Source organism: Salmo salar, chromosome ssa05 (assembly GCF_905237065.1).
Source record: "Salmo salar chromosome ssa05, Ssal_v3.1, whole genome shotgun sequence".
In the NCBI taxonomy this organism is placed as follows: domain Eukaryota; kingdom Metazoa; phylum Chordata; class Actinopteri; order Salmoniformes; family Salmonidae; genus Salmo; species Salmo salar.
In genome coordinates this window covers 19325585-19353432 of record NC_059446.1, presented here as the reverse complement: position 1 = coordinate 19353432, position 27848 = coordinate 19325585, and the positions used below count along the sequence as shown (strand labels likewise).

The 27848-nt window shown below is 46.8% G+C and overlaps 1 protein-coding gene across 4 annotated transcripts in view; it reads right to left on the bottom strand.

Moving 5' to 3' along the window:
* Positions 1–27848, bottom strand: part of LOC106604502 (protocadherin-1) — a 383892-nt gene that overhangs the window by 343825 nt on the left and 12219 nt on the right. For 3 of the 4 annotated variants that reach the window (XM_014199169.2, XM_014199168.2, XM_014199170.2), the window contains exon 3: positions 24402–26588. In XM_014199169.2, the coding sequence (XP_014054644.1) occupies positions 24402–26588 (2187 nt within the window). Of the gene's footprint in view, positions 1–22703; positions 24035–24401; positions 26589–27848 lie in introns of those variants that run through there. The other variant, XM_045717966.1, reaches the window with a different exon arrangement.

Genomic DNA, 27848 nt, shown 5'->3' with positions numbered 1-27848 from the left:
CCTCCATCTCCCCTGCATCTCCCTCCATCTCCCCTGCATCTCCCCCAGTCTCCCCTGCATCTCCCTCCATCTCCCCTGCATCTCCCTCCATCTCCCCTGCATCTCCCTCCATCTCCCCTGCATCTCCCTAAGTCTCCCCTGCATCTCCCTACGTCTCCCCTGCATCTCCCTCCGTCTCCCCTGCATCTCCCTCCGTCTTCCTTGCATCTCCCTCCGTCTCCCCTGCATCTCCCTCCGTCTCCCCTGCATCTCCCTCCGTCTCCCCTGCATCTCCCTCCATCTCCCCTGCATCTCCCTCCATCTCCCCTGCATCTCCCCTGCATCTCCCTCCATCTCCCCTGCATCTCCCTCCATCTCCCCTGCATCTCCCTCCATCTCCCCTGCATCTCCCTCCGTCTCCCCTGCATCTCCCTCCATCTCCCTCCGTCTCCCCTGCATCTCCCTCCGTCTCCCCTGCATCTCCCTCCGTCTCCCCTGCATCTCCCTCCGTCTCCCCTGCATCTCCCTCCGTCTCCCCTGCATCTTCGTCCCCTGCATCTCCCTCCATCTCCCCTGCATCTCCCTCCGTCTCCCCTGCATCTCCCTCCGTCTCCCCTCATCTCCTGCATCTCCCTCCATCTCCCCTGCATCTCCCTCCGTCTCCCCTGCATCTCCCTCCGTCTCCCCTCCATCTCCCCTGCATCTCCCTCCATCTCCCCTGCATCTCCCTCCATCTCCCCTGCATCTCCCTCCATCTTCCTCCATCTCCCCTGCATCTCCCTCCGTCTTCCCTGCATCTCCCCTCCATCTCCCCTGCATCTCCCTCCATCTCCCCTGCATCTCCCTCCATCTCCCCTGCATCTCCCTCCATCTCCCCTGCATCTCCCTCCATCTCCCCTGCATCTCCCTCCATCTCCCCTGCATCTCCCTCCATCTCTCCTGCATCTCCCTCCATCTTCCTCCATCTCCCCTGCATCTCCCTCCGTCTTCCTTGCATCTCCCTCCATCTCCCCTGCATCTCCCTCCATCTCCCCTGCATCTCCCTCCGTCTCTCCTGCATCTCCCTCCGTCTCCCCTGCATCTCCCTCCATCTCCCCTGCATCTCTCTCCATCTCCCCTGCATCTCCCTCCATCTCCCCTGCATCTCCCTCCATCTCTCCTGCATCTCCCTCCATCTCCCCTGCATCTCCCTCCATCTCTCCTGCATCTCTCTCCATCTCCCCTGCATCTCCCCTGCATCTCCCTCCATCTCCCCTGCATCTCCCTCCATCTCCCCTGCATCTCCCTCCATCTCTCCTGCATCTCCCTCCATCTCCCCTGCATCTCCCTCCATCTCTCCTGCATCTCCCTCCATCTCCCCTGCATCTCCCTCCGTCTCCCCTGCATCTCCCTCCGTCTCCCCTGCATCTCCCTCCGTCTCCCCTGCATCTCCCTCCGTCTCCCCTGCATCTCCCTCCGTCTCCCCTGCATCTCCCTCCGTCTCCCCTGCATCTCCCTCCATCTCCCCTGCATCTCCCTCCATCTCCCTCCATCTCCCATGCATCTCCCTCCGTCTCCCCTGCATCTCCCTCCATCTCCCCTGCATCTCCCTCCGTCTCCCCTGCATCTCCCTCCATCTCCCTCCATCTCCCCTGCATCTCCCTCCGTCTCCCCTGCATCTCCCTCCGTCTCCCTCCATCTCCCCTGCATCTCCCTCCATCTCCCCTGCATCTCCCTCCGTCTCCCCTGCATCTCCCTCCGTCTCCCCTGCATCTCCCTCCGTCTCCCCTGCATCTCCCTCCGTCTCCCCTGCATCTCCCTCCGTCTCCCCTGCATCTCCCTCCGTCTCCCCTGCATCTCCCTCCGTCTCCCCTGCATCTCCCTCCGTCTCCCCTGCATCTCCCTCCATCTCCCCTGCATCTCCCTCCTCTCCCTGATCTCCCTCCGTCTCCCCTGCATCTCCCTCCGTCTCCCCTGCATCTCCCTCCATCTCCCCTGCATCTCCCTCCATCTCCCTCCATCTCCCATGCATCTCCCTCCGTCTCCCCTCATCTCCCTCCATCTCCCCTGCATCTCCCTCCGTCTCCCCTGCATCTCCCTCCATCTCCCTCCATCTCCCCTGCATCTCCCTCCGTCTCCCCTGCATCTCCCTCGTCTCCATCTCCCCTGCATCTCCCTCCATCTCCCCTGCATCTCCCTCCGTCTCCCCTGCATCTCCCTCCGTCTCCCCTGCATCTCCCACCGTCTCCCCTGCATCTCCCTCCGTCTCCCCTGCATCTCCCTCCGTCTCCCCTGCATCTCCCTCCGTCTCCCCTGCATCTCCCTCCGTCTCCCCTGCATCTCCCTCCGTCTCCCCTGCATCTCCCACCGTCTCCCCTGCATCTCCCTCCGTCTCCCCTGCATCTCCCTCCGTCTCCCCTGCATCTCCCTCCGTCTCCCCTGCATCTCCCTCCGTCTCCCCTGCATCTCCCTCCGTCTCCCCTGCCTCTCCCTCCGTCTACCCTGCATCTCCCTCCGTCTCCCCTGCATCTCCCTCCGTCTCCCCTGCATCTCCCTCCGTCTCCCCTGCATCACCCTCCGTCTCCCCTGCATCTCCCTCCGTCTCCATTGCATCTCCCTCCGTCTCTCCTGCGTCTCCCCTGCCAAGTGTTACTATACAAGTTATTTTCTTGAGACAGGCAACTGGGATGGCCACCCCCTTGTTTTCTGTCCCTGCAAAGGACACATAAAAGCAAACCTTGGGATTTTCAGAGGCGAATACATTTTCTGTCTCTGAGTCCAAAAAACGTCTTACACTTAGAAGTTGTTGGCGTGTTTAAATTGTCCGATAGTTCAATTTTATGTGGCCGTGATTATTTTCGTTTGAAGGGGGTTATATTTTTCCCTCTTCTTTCTCCTCAGTCTTTTGTTTTTGAAACAGTGTTTACATCTGAGGGAAGTCAGTCCTATAAAGGGAAGTGGAATTATACCAGCTTAGCCATAGCGCATTCATCTGTCACGGCAATCCTACGCCTGTGCAGACACACTCGTTTATGCAAGAAAGAGAAGAGAGAGATGGAGGGAAGGAGGGAGAGGACAGATGGAGGGAGGGAGGGAGGGGAGCGAGGAAGGGAAGAAATGTCTGGAAGGGGCAGTCCCATGCACTCTAATTAAACGTTGGGAGAGCATTTTGGTTGTCGGTGGGATGATGGAGAGGCTCTCTATTTTGGCTAATATCCAGGTTACTGCATTCTAAAGCCGGCCTGTAAGGAGTCCCTAAGGGACCCGAGCTCATCTTATTCAGAACGTGTTGTAACGATAAGGCCCTATAGGACACTCCAACTTCCAAACTACCAAAGCCCAATTCTCCATGCCTCTGAGGATGGCTTGGCCCTCTCCAAGCCCCTCAAGCCCCACCATGTTCCTCATGGGAGTCGTCCTATCAGCTACCTGTTTGCTGCTGTCCAACTTGATTTGTAATGAGGCTTAGAGATACAGGCACAGGGTCCCGTGTGGCCTAGTTGGTAGAGCATGGTGCTTGCCATGCCAGGGTTTGGTTGTGTGTTCGATTCCCGCGGGGACCAGTAGGAAAATGTATGCACACTATTGTGGATAAGAGCATCTGCTAAAATGTAACATCTTAACAGATGTGGTCCGTAAGCTTCATTAAAACTCACATATGGGAGCTGTAAGCAGAGAGACATGTCCTTCTTTTCATTTCTGTATGTTTCTGTCCAGGTCCTGTGCTACATTTGGCTGTCTGTATGTCATTAGGTTTCATTGATCTGTCATATGGGCCCAAACACACCCTACTGGGCCAACACATGGACCCAGTAAGGTAGGTGGGTCGTCGAGCCAGGACAGAGCTACAACAGAACTACTCTGCCCCACATCATCACACACAAACAAACACACACACACACTTAACCGAAACGCAGAAAAACACAGTGATACGAAAACACGTCTGGTATCACACACTGCCACCAGGCCTTCCATCCTCTTGTTCTAATGGAACGATTAGAAGAGCTAAATATCAGAAAGAGGATCTTCCCCTGGTTAATCTCTGCTAAGCTCCATTTGAGAGATGGGTGCAGCACCGGGGGCTAAGACGATCAGCCGGTAAATAAAGGCTTTAGTACCTGGTTTGGCCCAATATCCGGGTGTAAGCCCAACGGCAGCAGCTGCCACGCATTTCAGAGGACTTGTCTGACCTGTGTTCTGTGTGACTAGTCAGATATGGGGTCTGACGAGTATTAATTCACATCTGTTTATAGTGACAATTTTTAGCATGTGTATGTTACATATTGACATATATGTTGTTGACATATTGTTACATGAATTGGATGGAAGTTGTTACATGTAAGTCAATATCTGTTGACTGAGTGTATAACTGAGTGTACTAAACATGAAGAACTCTTTCCATGACATAGACTGACCAGGTGAATCCAGGTGAAAGCTATGATCCCTTATTGATGTTTCTTGTTATATCCACTTCAATCAGCGTAGGTGAAGGGGAGGAGACAGGTTAAAGAAGGATTTTTAAGCTTTGAGACATGGATTGTGGATGTTTGGGCAAGACAAAATATTTAAGTGCCTTTGAACAGGGTATGGTAGAAGGAGTGGGGGGTGCAACTTAATATTAGGAAGGTGTTCCTGATGTTTTGTACACTCGGTGTAAATCTATATGTGGATATATACTTAGTATACCAAATATTAGGAACACCTAACACCGAACTAAAAGGTGTCGAAAGTGTTCCACAGGGATGCTGGCCCATGTTGACTCCAATGCTTCCTAAAGTTGTGTCAAGTTGGCTGGATGTCCTTTGGGTGGTGGACCATTCTTGATACAGAAAGGAAACTGCTGAGCGTGAAAAACCCAGCAGCTTTGCAGTTCTTGACACAAACCGGTGCACCTGGCACCTACTACCATACCCCGCTCAAAGGCACTTCAGTCTTTTGTCTTGTGCAATTGTTAATGGAAACTTAATATTTGTTGTGTAGTGGGAATAAACAAATCATGTCAGAAAAGGAGAGACATGTCCTGCAATACGATTATGATTCATGCCTATATAGTACATTTAAATAAATATATTAGGCGATTGTTATATACCAACCTTTGCAGGAAATATGGTGCACGTAAGGATTAGTCTTTTTTGTGCGTACACACCTTTAACAAATGAGGCCCAAGGTGAGTGGACTCTCTGGCCAATCAGTGACATGAATCAATCAATCAGTGAACTAGCAGAGAGAAAAGAAAACTATAGCAGTAGTGTGGACATCAAAGCCTGATGTTATAGACCAATGTGTCTGACAGTCTTCCTCTCTGTGGCTGCCTTTACACAGGCAGCCCAGTTCAGATTGTTTTTTACACTAATTGGTATTTTTGACCAATCACATAAGATCTTTTCACATCAGATATTTTTCAGAGCTGATACGATTGGTCAAAAGACCAATTAGTGATAAAAAGAGCAGAACTGGGCTGCCTGTCTAAACGCAGCCAAACACACCCTGCCACCCACACAGCACTAGGAAGGATGGGGGACTAGTACATCTCGATAACACTGACAATAGCAATGACTCACATCTCTTAGATGTTTAGTATAAAGTGACACTGAGCCAACCATCACAATACACAAAGGTCTTGGTCATTCACCCACATGTAAATATACCTAGCCAGTGTGTTTTCCTAAGAGCTGTAAACACAGACAAGCTAGGAACCATGATATATAAACAACACTAACGTGGCCCTCCATCTCTTTTCTCTGAATAAGGTGTTTGTACTTTATTAGCCGACAGCTTGCATTGACACTCTGCCTCTCCACCCCTCCGCCCCTGTTCTATCTCTCACCCTCTCAACGAGGCGGTGACCTTCGCCCCTGTTCTATCTCTCACCCTCTCAACGAGGCGGTGACCTTCGCCCCTGTTCTATCTCTCACCCTCTCAACGAGGCGGTGACCTTCGCCCCTGTTCTATCTCTCACCCTCTCAACGAGGCGGTGACCTTAAGCAAAGCGGGAGAATCGGGGAGCTTCAACGAGATGTGTCAGAAAGCTTAATGGTATTGTCTACGTTCCAAATGGCACCCTATACCCTATTTAGTGCACTACTTTTGACCAGGACCCATAGGGCGGCAGCCTCTGTTTTTTCCTCCAAGAGAGGGAGCGCCCATCTACTCCTCCTTTTTCTCAGCTTCCTCCTCCTCTTCCTCTTCCTCCTCCTCCACACAGTAAATAGATGACTACCTCACTCTGACTTCTGTCTGTGACATGCCAAGATGCAAGCCGTCAGACACAGAGAGGATGGGGGGAGATGGAGAGAGAGAGAGAAAGAGATAGCGGGTAGGGAGAGAGAGACTGACAGGTGGACAGCATAGAGATAGACAGAGAGAGAGAAAGAGGGGATGGACGATGGATAGACTGAAAGAGAGGGCGAGAGATAGGGCCTGAGAGAAAGAGAGAGAGAGGGAGGGGGGAAGAGAAGGAGGTGTGGGCAAGGATAGACAAATGTCTGCTCTATTCATCACTGGCACATTCAAGAGCGAGACGCCCACTCTCCTTTAGAAGAATCTAAACAAAAACAAACGTTCCCTGGCAGTTAATGATTTTGATAATATGTGTGGAGAAACTCCAAAGAGCCCCCTCGTATATAGCAGCTGAATTTTCCTCTCCCTGCCTCTGTCCCTTTCCTTTCCTTTTTTTATTTTTATTTATTTTCTGCCAGAAAGATTGTGTTATCTCCGGCAAACAGTTTGGGCGAGGAAGAGACGGTGCTCAAGGTGAGAGACGAGGCGGCCATATTAAATAAAGACATGGGTGTGAGGAGAGAGGTCTGGGAAGGTCTCTCTTCTCTCCCTCTCTATGTCTCTCTCTATGTGTCTCTCTCTCTCTGTCTCTGTCTCCTGTTCTCCCTCTCTGTCTCACTCTGTCTTTGTCTCTCTCTCTCTCTCTCTCTATCTGTCTCTCTCCTGTTCTCCCTCTCCCTGCTTGACAAGGCATTGCTCAGGTCCCTAGCTACAGCCAGGAGATCTGGTGTGTGTGTATACAAAGTGTAACATTATTGTAGAGCCTCAAACCCGCAGAGGTGAACTCTGACCATCTCTCTATCACTGGGCAACACACACACACACACACACACACACACACACACACACACACACACACACACACACACACACACACACACACACACACACACACACACACACACACACACACACACACACACACACACAATTTTTCTCTCTCTCATGCTCACACACCAAATAAACACTATGCCTGGCTGGCTACATTAACATACACCCACTAAACATCCCACACAGGTCATGCTATACTAACACAATGTGCTATAAATCCATTGCCCTCTCTCTCCTCCTCTTCTCTCAATTCCTTTCCTCTCTTTTCCACCACTCACTCCCCTTCTTTCATTTCATCTCCTTTAATCCACACCCTCCCCTGAACATTGTATAAGAACATTTCTTCCTCAGCCCACGAGGTTAACTGTCCTCAAATCCTGGACAAAACCTCCAGCCCCCTAATAAAATCTCACGCTCAGTTCACCAGGCCTGTCAGTCTATTTTCTGCCTGAGCACCAGTGTTTTCATCCCCAACACCCTTAAAACCCCTGGACCACAGCAAGGAGGAGTGTATGTGTGTGTATATCTGTCTGTGTGTCTGAGCATTGTGGATCCTATGAGTAATGGAATAGGGAGTAGGTAGAGAAGAGGAGGGTGGATCCTATGAATAATGGAGTGGGGAGTAGGTAGAGAAGAGCAGGGTGGATCCTATGAGTAATGGAGTGGGGAGTAGGTAGAGAAGAGGAGGGTGGATCCTATGAGTAATGGAGTGGGGAGTAGGTAGAGAAGAGCAGGGTGGATCCTATGAGTAATGGAATGGGGAGTAGGTAGAGAAGAGGAGGGTGGATCCTATGAGTAATGGAGTGGGGAGTAGGTAGAGAAGAGCAGGGTGGATCCTATGAGTAATGGAGTGGGGAGTAGGTAGAGAAGAGCAGGGTGGATCCTATGAGTAATGGAGTGGGGAGTAGGTAGAGAAGAGGAGGGTGGATCCTATGAATAATGGAGTGGGGAGTAGGTAGAGAAGAGGAGGGTGGATCCTATGAATAATGGAGTGGGGAGTAGGTAGAGAAGAGCAGGGTGGATCCTATGAGTAATGGAGTGGGGAGTAGGTAGAGAAGAGGAGGGTGGATCCTATGAGTAATAGAGTGGGGAGTAGGTCGAGAAGAGCAGGGTGGATCCTATGAGTAATGGAATAGGGAGTAGGTAGAGAAGAGGAGGGTGGATCCTATGAGTAATGGAGTGGGGAGTAGGTAGAGAAGAGGAGGGTGGATCCTATGAGTAATGGAGTGGGGAGTAGGTAGAGAAGAGCAGGGTGGATCCTATGAGTAATGGAGTAGGTAGAGAAGAGCAGGGTGGATCCTATGAATAATGGAGTGGGGAGTAGGTAGAGTGTGGCTGAGAGAGGGCCTGAGGGAGAGGCTCGGGCTTTGGCATGGCACCTCCAACCGAGCTGAAGGAAAGAGCCCATACAGCGACCCTGACCTACCCTGACCATAACTCGACCAAGGCCAGTCGCTTCTGCTCTCCAAATGGGACAAACCATGGATGGACTACCCCCTGGTCTTTTTAGGCATGTCATTCAGACACGCACACACACACATACATACAGGGGCTCCCGAGTGGTGCAGCGGTCTAAGGCTCTGCATCTCAGTGCTAGAGGTGTTACTACAGATCCTGGTTCGATTTCAGGCTGTATCACAACCGGCTGTGATTGGGAGTCCCATAGGGTGGCGCACAATTGCCCGAGCGACGTCCAGGTTAGGGTTCGGCCCGGGGTAGGCCGTCATTGTAAATAAGAATTTGTTCTTAACTGACTTACCCAGTTAAATAAAAATAAAAATAAAAACATACACACATGCAAGCGAGATGGGGTGACCGTGTCTCATCTGTTATCATCATATTACTGGAGCCAGCTTCCCAGTCAAGCAATATGTCTGTCATTAGCATATATGTTTTTCATTAGCATATATGTTTTTCATTAGCACATATGTCTTTCACTAGCAGATATGTCTTTCACTAGCAGATATGTCTTTCACTAGCAGATATGTCTTTCACTAGCAGATATGTCTTTCACTAGCAGATATGTCTTTCACTTGCAGATATGTCTTTCACTTGCAGATATGTTTTTCACTAGCAGATATGTCTTTCACTAGCAGATATGTCTTTCACTAGCAGATCGCAAACTTGCTTTAGATCCATCCTCTAGCCTAAAACTTAGGTCTAGCAGTAAATTCTTTGACATCAGAAATCCTTTTGTGTATAGTCCTTATCTCAGCCAACAGCAGTGCCACCTACAACAATGACCTTGGTGTATTTAAGCAGAGTGGAACTGAACTGCAGCTGAAGCAAGAGATATGTATATATCTTACCTATCTTATATATATATATATATATATATATATATATATATATATATATATATATATATATAAGGAGAGAGAGGTAGGTAGAGAAAGGAACATAAAACTCAACATCCCAATTAGGATCTGGCTAAAAATACTTCAATCAGTTATCGAACCCATTGCCCTCTATGGATGTGAGGTCTGGGGTTCACTCACCAACCAAGAATTCACATGCAGAATTATGCAAAAATATACTTTGTGCACAACGCAAAACCCAAACAATGCATGCTGAGCAGAATGAGGACTACACCCACTAGTTATCAACATCCAGATAAGAGCTGTTCAATTCTACAACCACCTAAAAGGATGTGATGCCCACACATTCCACTACAAAGCCCTCACCTACAGGGAGATTAACCTATAGAAGAGTCCCCTCGGCCAGCTGGTTCTGTGGCTCTGTTCACAACTACAAAATATTATAAAGCAAAAATATAACTATTTGATACACTGGAAAGAATCAACCAATGAAATGAGCAAACTGGAATGCAATCTGGCCCTTAACATAGAGTCCACAGAACACCTGACCAGTGTGACTGACCCTGAATTAACTCCATTCTTGACTATGTACAGACTCGGTGAGCATAGCCTTGCTATTGAGAGACACCGCCATAGGCAGACCTGGCTCTCAAGAGAAGACAGGCAATGTGCCCACTGCCCACAAAATGAGGTGGAAACCACATTAGAGACACATATTTCCCAGAGATCACACAGACCCACAATTTGAAAACTCCCATATCTGTACGGTAAAATACCATAGTGTGCAGTCACAGCAGCAAGATGTGTGGCCTGTTGCCATGAGAAAAGGGGAACCAGTGAACCACAAACAACATTGTAAATACAACCTATATTTATCTGTTTATATATTTTCCCTTTCATACTTCAACTACTTGCACATTGTTAGAACACTGTACATAGCCAATGATATAACATCTGAAATGTCTATATTCTATTAAAACTGGTGTGAGTGTAACGTTATGTTGTTTATTTCTCTTTTATTTATTGTCTATTCCATTTGCTTTGGCAATGTAAACATATGTTTCCCATGCCCATATAGCCCTTTGAGTTGAATTGAGAGGGAGAGATCGAGAGAGAGGAGTGGAAATCTAAAGAATCCTTTAAAATGCAGCCATTCTTCTGTTCTTCCACACAAACACAAGTCCATGGTTCAGGCTGAGAGACAAACACAAGTCCATGGTTCAGGCTGAGAGACAAACACAAGTCCATGATCAACCTGAGAGACAAACACAAGTCCATGATCAACCTGAGAGACAAACACAAGTCCATGATTCAAACTGAGAGACAAACACAAGTCCATGGTTCAAGCTGAGAGACAAACAGAAGTCCATGATTCAAGCTGAGAGTGATTGACGGTTGCTTGCTTGGGGCAAAGGCGATGTTGTATATGTGTATATCATCTATACGTAGTATAGATTTTAGGATTGTCTTCCACAGCAGTGTTGTCTATCTGCTGCTAAACAAGGCCCCCCTGAGGGAACAATTAAGATTGATTGATAGATTGAGGCATCGATTGATGAGTGGAAGAGATACTTCCCTGCTATGGCAAGGGTTTCACCCCTGAGCCAGTCTGTCAGTTCTCCTATTATCTCCCCTTTCTCCACTTCTCCACTTTTCATCCCTCCTTCCCCTTCCTGTATCATGGACTCTGCCTTATGCAGCTATATGCTGGAAAGTGGTTTTGGCAGTATTTTGGATTCCCTGTCTCTCTTTCTATCATTCACTCTCTCTCTTTCTCTCTCTATTTTGGTAGGAGTGCTGTTCCACCCACTGATCTGTAGATGCTTGAGGCTGACTATGTTAGAATATACACCTACTGAAACAATACCAGAGAGAGTGGAGAGAGACTGACTCTCTCTCTCACTCTCTCCATCTCTCTATCTCCTCTCCATTCTCTCTCTCATCCTCTTAGTCAGTCACTCTCTCCACCGTGGAACTATTCTGTTGAACAGTGGAGTAGAAGTGGAAACTGGGACAGTTGCTTCATGTTCCTCGGCGTACACATCACTGACAAACTGAAATGGTCCACCCACACATACAGTGTGGTGAAGAAGGCGCAACAGCGCCTCTTCAACCTCAGAAGGCTGAAGAAATTTGGCGTGGCACCTAAAACCCTCACAAACTTTCACAGATGCACAATTGGGAGCATCCTGTCTGTCTGTATCATCGCCTGGTACGGCAACTGCACCGCCCGCAACCACAGGGCTCTCCAGAGCCCCACTTCCTTAAACTATTATACACAGTCAACTATCATACACATCATACACAGTCTCACTTCAACTATCATACACAGTCCCACTTCCTTCAACTGTTATACACAGTCCCACTTCAACTATCATACACAGTCCCACTTCCTTTAACTATCACACACAGCCCCACTTCCTTCAACTATTATACACAGTCCCACTTCAACTATCATACACAGTCCCACTTCCTTCAACTATTATACACAGTCCCACTACCTTCAACTATCATACACAGTCCCACTTCCTTCAACTATTATACACAGCCCCACTACCTTCAACTATCATACACAGTCCAACTTCCTTCAACTATCACACACAGCCCCACTTCCTTCAACTATTATACACAGTCCCACTTCAACTATCATACACAGTCCCACTTCCTTCAACTATTATACACAGTCCCACTTCCTTCAACTATCATACACAGTCCCACTTCCTTCAACTATCATACACAGTCCCACTTCCTTCAACTATCATACACAGCCCCACTTCCTTCAACTATCATACACAGCCCCACTTCCTTCAACTATCATACACAGTCCCACTTCCTTCAACTGTTATACACAGCCCCACTTCCTTCAACTGTTATACACAGCCCCACTTCCTTCAACTATTATACACAGCCCCACTTCCTTCAACTATTATACACAGCCCCACTTCCTTCAACTGTTATACACAGCCCCACTTCCTTCAACTATCATACACAGCCCCACTTCCATCAACTATTATACACAGTCCAACTTCCTTCAACTGTTATACACAGCCCCACTTCCTTCAACTGTTATACACAGCCCCACTTCCTTCAACTATCATACACAGCCCCACTTCCATCAACTATTATACACAGTCCAACTTCCTTCAACTATCACACACAGCCCCACTTCCTTCAACTATTATACACAGCCCCACTTCCTTCAACTATTATACACAGCCCCACTTCCTTCAACTGTTATACACAGCCCCACTTCCATCAACTATTATACACAGCCCCACTTCCATCAACTATTATACACAGCCCCACTTCCATCAACTATTATACACAGCCCCACTTCCTTCAACTATCATACACAGCCCCACTTCCTTCAACTATCATACACAGCCCCACTTCCTTCAACTATTATACACAGTCCCACTTCAACTATCATACGCAGTCCCACTTCCTTCAACTATCATACACAGTCCCACTTCCTTCAACTATTATACACAGCCCCACTTCCTTCAACTATTATACACAGCCCCACTTCCTTCAACTATCATACACAGCCCCATTTCAACTATCATAAACAGCCCCACTTCCTTCAACTATTATACACAGTCCCACTTCCTTCAACTATTATACACAGTCCCACTTCAACTATCATACACAGCCCCATTTCAACTATCATACACAGCCCCACTTCCTTCAACTATTATACACAGCCCCACTTCCTTCAACTATTATACACAGTCCCACTTCAACTATCATACACAGCCCCATTTCAACTATCATACACAGCCCCACTTCCTTCAACTATTATACACAGCCCCACTTCCTTCAACTATCATACACAGCCCCACTTCCAACTATCATACACAGCCCCATTTCAACTATCATAAACAGCCCCACTTCCTTCAACTATTATACACAGCCCCACTTCCTTCAACTATTATACACAGCCCCACTTCAACTATCATACACAGCCCCATTTCAACTATCATAAACAGCCCCACTTCCTTCAACTATCATAAACAGCCCCACTTCCTTCGACTATCTTCCACCCCGTTGTCTGCAATCACACACTCGCTCTCAAAGATACACTGGCCCCCCATGGTGAACAGACACAAGGCCAATTCCCACCGCCTCACCAGAATAATAACCCACGACACGGGATACACAAGTCCCTTCACGCCAATCAGCAGTTGGCATGGACCAACCTGGCACACACATGCATACACACACACACACAAACACACAATGTGGCATTAATTGTCATTGTCTGGTTGTAAACTGATTTTCTGGTCATTTAATCAGATTACAACGAATGGTCTCTGTTACAACCAGGTACATCAGTGTTTTTCCTAGTGAGAGAAAGGTGTAATATTTCAGTTGCAATCTCGTCAGTTTTCCAGTATCCAAAAAATGACCTGTTAGTGTAATGAGCAACCAGTTTGCCTGCTGGATTGAGGTGAGTGGACGATACATGGCATGGTGCCATGTGGTGCCGCTAAACAGGGGTTGATGGGTGTACATGTCAGATGGAGGCTGGTGGGAGGCGGTGGGGGAGACAAAACAAGCTGACATTCAGCTCCCCTCTTAGCCCCAGGCAGTGGAGGGCTGAGCCAGGGCTAGGGATTGTGTTTGTCTGGTTTGCAAGCGAGCATGTGTACGTGTAAGAGAAGAGAGAGACAAAGTGTGTGTTTGAGACACAGCCAGAGAGAGAGAGAGCGAGGATGTAGGTATGTGTTCTCTTCTTCTTAGGCTTTCCAATTGAAGTGAATGGCGTCACTAAGCTGCTTTGTGTGGTTTTGCCACCTGCTCCGGCGATGGAAGTGAAGTGGAACGGAATCACGCCTAAGGGGACACAAACTGAGTCCCCGTTTCAACACACACACACACACACACACACACACACACACACACACACACACACACACACACACACACACACACACACACACACACACACTCAAATACACAGGAACAAAACGTTGTGAGCAACTGTATATGTAAGCACAGAGCAATAGAAAGTTAATATACTGTTTGTGGAGGGCAAAGGAGGAGGAGGAGGAGTGGGAGGAGAAGGAGGATGAGAAAATGAGGAGAGATGAGAAGGAGTAGAAGGAGGGGAAGGAGGAGAAGGAGGGGAAGGAGAGAGGAGAAGATGAGGAGAGATAAGAAGGAGTAGAAGGAGGGGAAGGAGAAGGAGGGGAAGGAGAGATGAGAAGATGAGGAGAGATGAGAAGGAGGAGAAGGAGAAGAAGGGGAAGGAGGAGATAGAGAAGGATAGAGGAGAAGAGAAGATGAAGTGAGATGAGAAGGAGGAGAATAGAGGAGAAGATGAGGAGAGATGAGAAGGAGGGGAGGGACGAGAAGGAGAAGGAGGGGAAGGAGAGAGGAGAAGATGAGGAGAGATGAAAAGGAGTAGAAGGAGGGGAAGGAGAGATGAGAAGATGATGAGAGATGAGAAGAAGGGGAAGGAGGAGAAGGAGGAGAAGAAGGAGGAGGATGGGGAAGCAGCTTGTGCTTGATTTTTCATAGTAATCTGTTACACAAGTAAACAAATGTACACTCATACACACACACACAACCAAGCTCACACAAACAAACTGATGCTACATGCATTTGTCTTCCATAGCCATATTGGACATATAAACACGCACACACAAACCCTGCTGTTAAATGCACTACAGTGTGTGTGTTTATGTGTGTAAGATCTCAACCACAGACGTGTTCACTGCAGGGCAGGGCAGCGAGCATGCACCTCTCCGGAGCTCTGCCACCTGCTACCAACCCTGTCTCATCTGCCTGGGGTCATACACACACGCCACGAGCAAACCCCACTGGGGCCACCGCTATCAGGGGTCAAAGATCATATGCAGACACCAGCGTTGCTAGTCACAGGATTCTAGAGAAGGTGGACGTGGATGGATGTAGTGAAGGAGAGATGGGTCTCTTCCTGTCCTCTCCTCCTCATTATGCACCGCCGCCTTGTGTTTCTCTTGATTTATTTCTGCTCAATCTGCTCTCCTCCTGACTGGCACCAGGGAGGGGGAGCTGAATGGGGGGGGGACGCCGTCCGTTAGTTAACATCTGCTCTGGGCCCGTTCCTTCACTGCTGATTACATCTCCTCTCCGCGCACTCACGCACACACACACACGCATGCCGAGATGTCTTCTGCTGCGCTCTCCCCTCCCTTCCCTCTTGTCCACAAGTCCATGTAAACAGAATGCCACAGATGACATCTGCCAGCACTAGTTTAGTGTCTTCTGTGTTGATAGCCTACCGTACAGTACTGTACAGCCAGTTGACTTCTATATATACCGATAGCCTGTGTCACAGTGCGTCCTTGGATCCTAGCTATGTCTAGAAGCAAGTGAGAGTAATCAAGTGTGTATGAACATGTGTGTGTCTGTATGTCAGCATGAGTGTGTACTCACCACAGTGACATATGAGGTGACACATGAAGAATGTGTTCATATCAGTGTGTCAGATTGTGTGTGTGTGTGTGTGTGTGTGTGTGTGTGTGTGTGTGTGTGTGTGTGTGTGTGTGTGTGTGTGTGTGTGTGTGTGTGTGTGTGTGTGTGTGTGTGTGAGTCCATGTGTGTTAATCTCTGTGTTTGTGTGTGTGTGCGTGTGTGAGTCCATGTGTGTTAATCTCTGTGCTAGTGTGTGTGTGTGCGTGCGTGCGTGCGTGCGCGCGTGCGTGCGTGTGTGTGTGTGTGTGTTAATCTCTGTGTTAGTGTGTTTGTGTGTGAGTCCATGTGTGTTAATCTCTGTGTTAGTGTGTGTGTGTGTGTGTGTGTGTGTGTGTGTGTGTGTGTGTGTGTGTGCTGCTGATCCCTTGCGAACCCTGAGAAACGACAAGAAATAATAATCTTAAGTAAATAAATGATAAATTAAGGCTAGAATATGACAAGGGAGTCCTGACTGGGTGACTGTGCAGCTAGACTTAGCAAAAGTTCTCCCAATCTGTCTCTTCACATTCACACAATAAATATGCCCTAAACTCAACAGAAACCACCCTCATTTACATAAGAATGATGACGTTTTTTATTTTTTTGTCTCCCTGTGCTTCACGTTTTCTCCGCAGCGGTGACAGTGCCTTTTGGCTCCTCCGTGTTAAGTGGAGGGTGGAAACATGGTAGAATACAGTAGCCAGTGTTTATTGGAATCCTTGTTAATTTTTACGATTATTATGATGATCATTCAAGGCTCTTTGCTAGGGCCCCGTGGGTGAATATGTACGCGTGTTTATTTTCCTGCTGTCAGCCCCCTGGAAAAGGCAGCTGAAGTCACCAGACGGGCATTTGGAGGGAGAGATAGAGAGAGGGGGGGTGCGAGATGGAGGGGAAAAGAAAGGAATGGGATAGTGTGTGTGGGGGAGGGGGCAGATGCTAGCTGACACTGGACTGTGTGAGTGAAGGACCTCTGGGGAGTGTGTGAGTGTGTACAGTAGTGTGTACAGTCTCCAAGGAGCGGCGTGGTGACCAGTGCCGTATCGACAGCGGAGGTTGCCAAGCCGACTGAATGGAAAGGAAGTGACAGTCGCAGGAGTGACGCAAGGGAGAGAGAGAGAGCGGGAGGTGTCACACAGTCATAGTGCTAGTAGATCATGTCAGGTGAAAGACTTGTTAGCAGTACCACACACACCTCCCAACTCCCAAGTGAGCATGCATTTTATTTTCTGCAGGGGGCTCAGTGTGAGACAACTAACATGCCTGTACAAATTACAAAAGATATTTATTCAAACTACCTAAGATACTTAATTAACATAACTATGTGTGACTGACACCCTTTCAAATGGAGGAATGCCATAATTTTTTACATGGCAGTTAAAGGGATACTTCAGGATTTTGGCTAATCCACAAGGTAAAATGAACTCATGGATACAATTTTTATGCCTCTGCGAACAGTTTGAAGGAAGTTGCTACGTAGCATTAGTGTAATTGCTAACGAGCGTTAGCGCAATGATTGGAATGTATATGGAAACTGCTAGCATGCTAGTAGATACCATAGACTTCCAGTCATTGTGCTAACGCTAGTTAGCATTTGCTTGCGAAACTATGACCAACTTCCTTCATACTGGTTCCAGAGACATAAAAAGGGTATCTACGAGTTCATCTGACGCTGTGGAAGTAGATAACACAGCTATTGACTGTAGTCTAGTAGTTAGTACTAAAACCAAGTTACTTTGACTGTTAGCCTCTATCACCAATCACCGCGCTATCCTGATAGATGATGAGACAGCTATTGTGAGCTGTTGACAGTCGACCATACGCAGCCAAGTTAAGTAAAGGTGAAATAACAATTTTGACCTTCCTATACTGCTGTTTGTTAAGAGGTCAAAGGGCAAATGAGGCCCTGGTAAGGGACAAGAGACCCTCTTTACTGAGAGACACTGAGGGAGCCTTTGTCTTATTGGTTCACCTGCCTTGTTGCTCTACAGTCTAGCCCCAGGCAATGGGGGGATGTGCTGGCAAACGTGGTTATGCACAGGACACACACACATGAACACACGCATACATACACACGCATGATGCATAGACATACAGAAGCACACATATGTACACAGACACACATACACACAGGAGCGTACTCACGCATGCATGCACACACAGACCCACACACTCACACACACACACAGACACACACACACAGACCCACACACTCACTCACTCACTCACTCACTCACTCACTCACTCACTCACTCACTCACTCACTCACTCACTCACTCACTCACTCACTCACTCACTCACTCACTCACTCACTCACTCACTCACACACACACACACAGACAGAGAGACAGAGAGACAGACAGACAGACAGACAGACACACACACACACACACACACACACACACACACACACACACACACACACACACAAAGGGGGCTGAATTGATTATCTTCCGCTGAGTGATGCTTGCTCGGAGGAATTCACATACTACAAAACAAGGGGAAAGAGACTCAACAGCTCCTTTGTGTGTGACAAGACAGCCATTCCCAGTTTCACTGTCACCAACTAATCCCCTTTCCATGTTTCAGCCCAGTCCTGGAGCTACAGAGCCAGAGTAATAGAGATAGGTCTGCATTCCTCCATTTTCACACCTCAAGACCTTCACACTTCAAGACCTTCACACCTTAAGAATTTCACACATCAAAACTTTCACACCTCAAGACTTGAGACACTCATTATGTCTGCATCTCTGTTATAAGATAACACTGTCAGAGGTAAGACATCTTAACTACTGGACATATCTCTATTACTTCTCCACACATTGACTCGGTACAGGTACCCCCTTAAATATAGCCTTGTTATTGTTATTTTATTGTTACTCATTTGTTTGTTTTTTACTTTAGTTTACATAGTAAATATTTTCACAAGTATTTTTTTTTAACTAAATTGTTGGCTTGTAAGTAAGCATTTCACGGTAAGGTGAATTCGGTGCATGTGACAAATAAAATTTGATTTGAATTTGTGTGTAACTCTTGAATACTGGACATGTGTGTAATTCTGCAGTACTAAAGAGTAATGAAGGATGTAAAGGACTTCCTGTCTATCTTGGAGCATACTATACAGGATCAGTTAGGATGAAAATACTCCCTTCAGATGAATTATCATTTATAAAATACTCCTTCAGATGAACTATCAATTATAAAATACTCCTTCAGATGAACTATCAATTATAAAATACTCCTTCAGATTAACTATCCTTTATAAAATACTCCTTCAGATTAACTATCCTTTATAAAATACTCCTTCAGATGAACTATCATTTATAAAACCCTTCTTCAGATGAACTATCATTTATAAAATACTCCTTCAGATGAACTACCATTTATAAAACCCTTCTTCAGATGAACTATCATTTATAAAATACTCCTTCAGATGAACTATCATTAATAAAACCCTTCTTCAGATTAACTATAATTTATAAAATACTTATTCAGATTAACTATCATTCATAGAATATGCCTTCAGATTAACTATAATTTATAAAATACTTCTTCAGATGAACTATCATTTATAAAATACTTATTCAGATTAACTATCATTCATAGAATATGCCTTCAGATGAACTATCATTTATAAAATACTCCTTCAGATGAACTATAATTTATAAAACCCTTCTTCAGATTAACTATAATTTATAAAATACTTATTCAGATTAACTATCATTCATAGAATATGCCTTCAGATTAACTATAATTTATAAAATACTTATTCAGATTAACTATCATTCTTAGAATACTCCTTCAGATTAACTATAATTTGTAAAACACTCTTCAGATTAACTATCACTTATAAAATACTTCTTCGATTAACTGTCATTTATAAAATACTCCTTCATATTAACTATAATTGATTGGTGAGGAAGGAGCCACCTAAACCATCCAAATGTATGGGCACGGGTATCCCTGGCAGTGCCAGCGATAAAAAAGCGGGTCCAGGATCCCCTCTGATTGCAGATGAAAAACTACCAGGCACAAAGAGCCGATGCACTTTGCCACGGCGGCGCTAAAATGTATGTAATTTTCTCCCGTGAAATGCAGACAAAAGACGTTATCAGCCTGGGGGCACACAAAGGTGCGGAGCGCTGTGAAACTAATGATTCTCATCTCATCAGAGTGTCATGCCAAGTTTGAAGAGACCAACGCAGAGGGAAAAAAAAACAGCCAACAATAAAAGACTCCATTACCGGGATTCTGCTTGTTAAAATTAGGTGCTTTTTATTTTAATTAGCCCGACATTTTCGACGACGGCTCATGCATAATTCAAATGTTGGTTGGTTTTGTTATTCCTGAAACTTTTACGGTGGCCATTTTGCCCCTCGTTTGAATTTTTCCTATCCATCTACACCTACAGGTCTATTGTGTTGTTGTGTCTGTGTCTGTGTTGTTGTGTCTGTGTTGTTGTGTCTGACACTGTCGAATGTCACTCAAAGTCTCATTGAGTTGAAGACTACCTAAATATGGGCATTCATTGATGTATTATGCAAACGGGAGTGAAACGTTGACTAACCCGGCCAATGGGGAGGCTGGTACTCAGGTCAGAGACAGATGGCAATAACAACTCTCTCTGGTCATTACACAAGGCCTTGTCATTTCATCTGCCATGGGCCTCATTTGCATAATTGACTCGCTTCTTAGAAGAATAGAGTGACACTGTCCACTTTTCGCCCGTGGCGCCCTGACCACTGCGGCAGAGGGGGAGATAGACAGAGCGAGAGAGAGATGGAGTGAGTGAGCGAGTGAGAGAAAGGGTGATTGAGAGTCGGGGAAAGTCAGAAACGACTGCCGTGAAAGGCAGAGGTAGGTTAATGGACAACAGTGAATCGGTGACAGAGGAGGCTGCTGAGGGGAGGACGGCTCATAATAATGGCTGGAACAGAACGAATGGAATGACATCAAACCACGTGTTTGATATATTTGATACCATTCCACTCCAGTCCGTCCTCCCCAATGAAAGTGCCACCAACCTCCTGTGATCGGTGAGGGGAGGGGGATAGAGATGGATGTAGGGATGGACAGAGAGAGAGGGCATTAATATTCCCTCGTTCTCAGGCCCACTAGGTGGGAGGAAGATTTATTTCAGTCTGAAGACACGCCTGGTCTTCTCCATTGTTTTGGCACTTCAGACCCAATTTGAGGAAAACAATTGTTCTCATCTGAGGGGGGCTAAAGGAGAAATATTCCCTCTTCCTTCCATTCTTTCTCTCTGTGCCTTTACATTATGCCATTACGCTTTCGGAAACCATCACTGCCACACCCCCCTTCATCAAAAACAAAGAAGGGAAAGGAGACAAGAAGCAACTGTCACCACAACTAGTAGTTGTCCGAATGCATCTCTGTAGCCATCCAACTCTGAGGAACAAGAACACCTATTTCATGTATCGGTCAGGCTATAAGCTATGTTGTTACACCAAAACAGGAAACCAGCAGACCCAAACAAACACAAAAAGCAACCCGGATGCATCCCACACACACACAAGCGCACACGCACTCACTCACTGATTTAAGGCTGCAGTATCCACAGCTCTTTATTCTCTCTCAAAGGGCAGAGCACAGAGGGAACTCTCAGACAGACAAGGTACAGTATTCTGCTATTACAGTCCTACTGTGTAGTTAAGAGTGACGGAGAAGGGATGATTATCTCTGTGTGACAACTACAGGAGATGTAATGATGTGAGCTTTAGAGGACTGGGTATGAGGACATAGCACAGACCTAAGGCAGAGCTCTGTCTCTCTCAGAAAAATGTATAGGCAAGACACTCATTTGACATTACAAAAACAGAGTAGTGACGACAGGCATGGGGATGGACGAGGTGCGATGTAAAACTGAACTGTCACCGTGTACCAGACTGGTGATATACCCTCTTTCGACGACCCCCCCCGCGCCTCCCCACCTGCGTCGCACAGCTCCGTGAGTCAGCGCACGCACACACACAACGGTCATTCCGTTTCCATGGCGACTGCGCAAGCTGAGGGCAGAATCTACGGTGTTTAGGCAGCACTGATGCAGGAGGAATTTCAATGATGGGAGGGTGGGTAAGACAGAGTGGAAATATAAGCTCTTTCCTCTAATATATATTCCATATGGAAGGAAAACTTCATATTGGGTTAGAGTTGGGGAATAGAGATCTCATTTGACTGAAGATCGAGAGCTTGGGAATGACTATAAGGTTCTATCTGCAAAAAGATGATTCTGAGATAATTGGCTTTAAAGTTCCGAACCATCATTGGTTTGAATGGTGTCAGCAATTTTTATCTTGTAATCTTTTGAACTTAACATAAATTGGGGGTATTTAGAGTACTATAAATGCTATAGAACAAGGCTATGACAATAACTCCATTTAAACAAGAACGCAGATAGAACCTTATAGTCCCAAGCTCTCGAAATGTCAGAAGTTTAGTTTTTTTAAAACAGAAAGACAAAATTATTAGCAACAAAAAAGTTAAGTTAGCATTTAGAGTGAGGTCAAGGCTTTCTAAATGTCCACTTGATTGTTGTGTCTCTGAAACGTTCAAGTTAAAATGCTAGCTGAGAGGGGAGTCATAATTAGTGCTATGTGGGGACTGGAGAGTGCGTGTCTAAAGAAAAAACATTGGTTCTTGTGGCGCTGTTAGTCCAACCCATGTAACCCATGGCGTAATGAAGCGTGTTAGCTGGAGGGAAAGTTAATGATTGTCAACAAAGAAAGATGATAATGAAAATGGAATACTGTACCTTAAGCATTCATTTCCCATTTGTAGTTTTAATCCCCATTTGGCCCGGCCCAAAATCTTACTTTAGCTCAAGCCCAATGCCCATGGAATGCACAGAGAGTGTGATTTCACCATTTTAACAACGTTTTTATTGAAATAAAATTGGATTTAGTCGTAAAAAAAAAACGGAACAAATTTTCTCCCAGGGTACAATATTTTTACAAACAAAGAAATGGATAAAACAAAAACAGAAGCAAAATGAAAATGTCTCGTCAAAATGGGGATAACTGCAGCTTTAAATACAGCTGAACTCAAGCAACATGGAACACTGAACTGCAATGCCTCCTGGGTACTCTAGTGTAGCAAACATTATGACGCTCACTTGAAGCATGACAATAACAGTACTACCTCCTGTATTCAAATGTGTGTGTGTGTGTGTTTGTGTGTGTAATTTGATTGTTAGAGAATTGGGTTGGTGAATGCAGGCATCACTAACAAGGACAACTGAGTGGCTCAGTTACTCACAAAAAATGAATGTTCTCCATTTGAGTACAAATCACACACAGGACATGTTGCAATCAGAACAAACACATGATGAGTAAAACTAAAAATACAACATCAGCAAACATAGTTTGTTATTCACATATGTACAACTTGCATATTACTACATCATACGATTGTCTCCAAATCATTTTAAAGAGGCCATACGAACAAAGCAATCTTGTTTTTTTGGTATACTCTCCAACAGATACTACTGCAAAATGCAATCAACCTCGGTCTCCTGTTCTTTCTTTTCAGAGCCTCTCGTTTCACAGTGGATGTGACATTATTCACAGCTTGCCGGGGCCTTAAGTCCATTACTCATAAAGGTGCCATACCACACTACTTATGAGCATGAATTTAACCACCCCACATATGTACGTTAAATAAAGCAAGGCACTCTCTGTGTACAGGCGAGCGGGGCTGGAATTACCTGCCATTAATCTGTGCAAACAATTGACTTAAGCCCCAGTAAATGAAGAGTCCTTTTTCAATGGCCTGACAGGATGTGCAGTGGCAGGCTTCAAAATAACACAAGGTGTCTGAAAGGACCTTCCCTTGTCGTTAAGTGTGCTTTTCAATTTCTATATGTCTTCTTTGCTTACCTTCCCCCACTCCCTTCTTTCCCCTTGGCTATCTACCCTTTGGTGAATGATTTTAATTATTTTGAAGTGAAAACATAAAAAAAGTGCAGTTAGGCCAAGCTTGTACTCTCCAGTGGTAGCCAACAGACAATAAAAGTGTCTAAGGAATTCACCAGCACTTTGTCACACTCAAATGAACAAACTCAGTGTGAAAGGAAATAGAATCCTGCCATAAAAAGGGACTTTAAAACCAAATGATTTCTCTAAACACATTAAAATATACGGAATGACTCTGTGTGGGGCAGTGTAGGTGCTCAACCAAAGATGTGCCTCCTGTAAAATAAAAACAACACAAAAACATAAGCTCCTTCATTTAAAAAACATAAGCTCCTTCATTTAAACCCCTCAAAAGGTTGAGATAAATTAAATGTTTCCTTCTTAGCGTGAAAGTGTAGTGAGTCCATTTTAAGGTGAGGATTTTTTTAAATGACAAACATAAACATAACAAAAAATAAAAATGAGAGATGAAAAGGCAAGCCTGCCCTGATTTGGGAAAGGTGGTGGCGTGATCGCGGTGAGAGAATGAGTGATCAGTGCAGCTTTGGTAGCAAATCTCTGTGATTCAGTCCAAATTCTACCAAACCTCGTCGGTCCATATAATGTTCCTGTTGTACCCTGCTGTGGGGAAGTAGTCGCCTACCTGTTTGTTGCTGTATTTCGGCGGGTTTGCCTTGTAGCTGTAATCCGAATATTGATCGGAGCCTGTAGAGTTGTTGTCACCTGTGCCCACAAAGGTGTTGGTGGCAGGCAGGTCCTGAACGGCTTGGTGCTTCTTGGAGGCAGAGGGGGACTGGGGCTGCAGCTGGATGGAGGGCAGTGGGGAGTTGGAGCGGTAGTGTCTGCCCAGGTCGGGGCTGCCCGGGGGGTAGTTGAGGGGCAGGTGGATCCGGGGACTGTCATTGACACTATCGTTTATGAGGTTGAAGTTGAGGCCCTTCTGGAGGCTGGCCTCTTCATCCTCCTCCAGTGGCTTGGTGGGCTTGGGCACCTTGCCCTTCTTGCTCTTTTTGCCCTTGCCATTCTTGGGCCCTGCTTTGGGGGCGTACAGGTCCTTACTCTCCTTCTTGCCCGCCTGGTAGCCGCTCTTGGTGTCCTTCTGCATGCGATGGCGGATCACCACCACCACCACGATGACCAGGATGACTCCGGCGATGCCCGCTAGGCTGCCGTACAGGATATTGCTGCGCTGGGCCAGCGCGTAGTTGGGGTCCCCGGCAATGTCTCTGTCCAGAGGAGTGTAGAGGCTGTGACCCACCAGAGACTCAATCAGGGTGATGTTGCCCATGGTCTCGTTGACGAAGATGTGGACCAGGGCGGTGGTGTGGCGTGGTGGCTTGCCTTTGTCGCTCACCTTCACCACCAGACGGTGGAGCCCGTTGTGCTTGCGGGTGAACTCCTGGGCCAGGGTTATCTCCCCATTGGTGGGCGAGATGTGAAACAGTCCGTAGGGGTTCCCGCCGGTAATGCTGAAGACCAGCTCGGCGTTGGGTCCTGTGTCGATGTCTTCAGCCTCCACCACTTCCACGCGTGTCTCGGGGGTCGTGAGAGGTGGGAGGTACTTGTAGGAGGAGTTAGAGGGCTTGGTGACGTAGGGGGAGTTATCGTTCTCGTCCAAGACGTTGATGGTCACACCCACGTAGGAGGACCTGGGAGGGTCACCGGCGTCCACAGCCTTGAGGCGGAAAGTGTATGTGCTCTCCTTCTCACGGTCAAAGGAGATGCTGGAAAGGATAGTGCCTGTGCCATTCTGGATGACAAACTTGCCATTGTCGGGCTCCACCGAGAGCCGAACCCTGGCGTTCTCGCCCTTATCTGCATCGATGACCGTCACCATGCCAACAGGGCTGAGCGGAGGCATGTTCTCCAAAACGGAGAAGCTGTAGCCGCTCAACATGAACTTGGGTTCGTTGTCGTTACGGTCCAGCACCTTGACCACTACCGTGGCTGTCCCCCTCAGGCTAGGCGAGCCCTTATCGGCCGCTGCCACGTGGAACTCGTACTGCTCTCTGTGCTCACGGTCCAGCGTATTCCTCACGTGCACCTCTCCCGTTTTGGGGTCGATCTCAAAGAGCCCCTTAGTGGTCGAGTCCATGATGATGCTGTAGGTCAGCTCTGCGTTGGACCCACTGTCCGCGTCCGTGGCCACCACATCCAGGACCTTATCACCTGGCTGATTCTCCTCTGCAAAGTCCACCTCAAACAGGGTGGGGGAGAATACAGGGGCATTGTCATTCATGTCGGTGACTTGCACCTTCAGGGAGTTTGTGCTGGACAGTGCAGGGTTACCGGAGTCCACCGCTACTATTTCAATCCTGTAGTCCTTGATGCGCTCGTAGTCTAGCAGGGTCGTGGTCTGCAGGAAGTATTTCCTCTTGCGGTCGTTGGCTGACTCGCTGGCGGGCCGCAGCTGGAAGGGGACGTCCCCGGCCACCACACAGGTGACCACAGCATTTTCCCCTTCATCACGATCCGACACCTGCACCAGGGCCACAGGCGTGCCGATGGGCATGTCCTCTGAGATGTTGGCCACGCCGTCGTGGTGGGTGACCAGGCCGATGCCACGGATCTCGATGGCGGGTGCATTATCGTTCTGGTCCTTGACGTTGATGGTCACCAGGACTTTGGAGTTCTTGGAGTTGGGGCCGCGGTCCTTGGCCACCACGAAGAACTTGAGGAAGCTCTCCTCCTCGCGGTCCACCAGCCCCTTGACGTAGATGATCCCTGTGGAGCGGTCAATGCGTAGCAACCTCTGGACGGCATCGGAGGCCTGGTGCAGGCTATAGTCGATCTCCCCGTTGGTACCCATGTCAGCGTCGTTGGCTTTCACCTGGACACACGCACACACACAAACGCATAAAAGATTAGCCTTTAGCTTCTGCAACCTACCGTTTTCAAAACCACGAAACAATTGTATTCCCCATAATTTATGTAAATGCCTCTAAATTCACTCCTAGATTGTATCAAAGCCTTGATTCTCCTCATAGCTCAAGTTCATGCTCTGTGTCATGCATAATGGACTATCAAAACTAAGCATGCGCAGCCCCACATAAACATCTAGTGATTGTCACATGGGTCATTGGCAGCTAATGGGGAAATGACTGAGAGTGTTAATGTTCCTCCCATTATCAAAAGGCCCTTGTTCCTACAGGGGCCAACAGGAGGAGATAGAGTGACAGAGATTGGTGGCAACGGATTGACTTGGCCCTTCCTCTGTATTCCTTGCCAAAACAAGAAACTTCCCATAAGCTTCTGAGAACAGCCTTGCATTAATAAATTAGGAAGCAAGCCATCTCCGTAATCTACACATGGGGGAATATCAACTCAGTGAGTTTGGTTATAAGGATCTTAATATATTTTATCCCATTATAGGCCCATGATTACACAGTATAAATAGAGGTATCTGTGAGTTGATCTGGTGTAAATAGACTGGGAAAATTAGCGAGGTATCATTTAGAATGGAGGTAAACTGTCACACCCAACCTTACAGTGTCACTCTGACACCTTTACCACCTGACACACCAATAATCATGTCTGTCATCTTTCTAACATTACTCATTCTTAAACACACCTTGCAAAACACCGTATCACTTAGCCCATATGATAGTCAAATAGAATGCCCCAGCCTTCCCATTACCGAGCCATGCATGACTTAATGTGACTCAGACATCAGATTATCCATGGGGTTTATTGGTATTAATGCTCTATGTGACTCATTCCATTTCATCCTCCACAGAAACCCCAGAATGCATTTCACTTAACAGGCATTTGGAGAGAATTCCTTTGAGAAAGCAGAAATGCTTGATTGACACGTCTGACCTGTTTAAGTTGTCAAATTAGACTATTTTTCCACCCTTGCCGTTCATTTGCCACTGCTCCCTTAGCAAGATCATGAAGGGAGAAAATACTATTTGAAAACGTCTTGAACGCATGGACTAATTGTTGACTGAGAGATTAACAGTATTTATACACATTTTATGCCTGGACACTTCGTCTCAAATTGCTCCTGGAACCCGGCCAACTGTAGGGCTCGCCTTATCGGCTGTGTCGCACTGCAATCCAATATGCCATTCTCAGAACCTGTCAATAA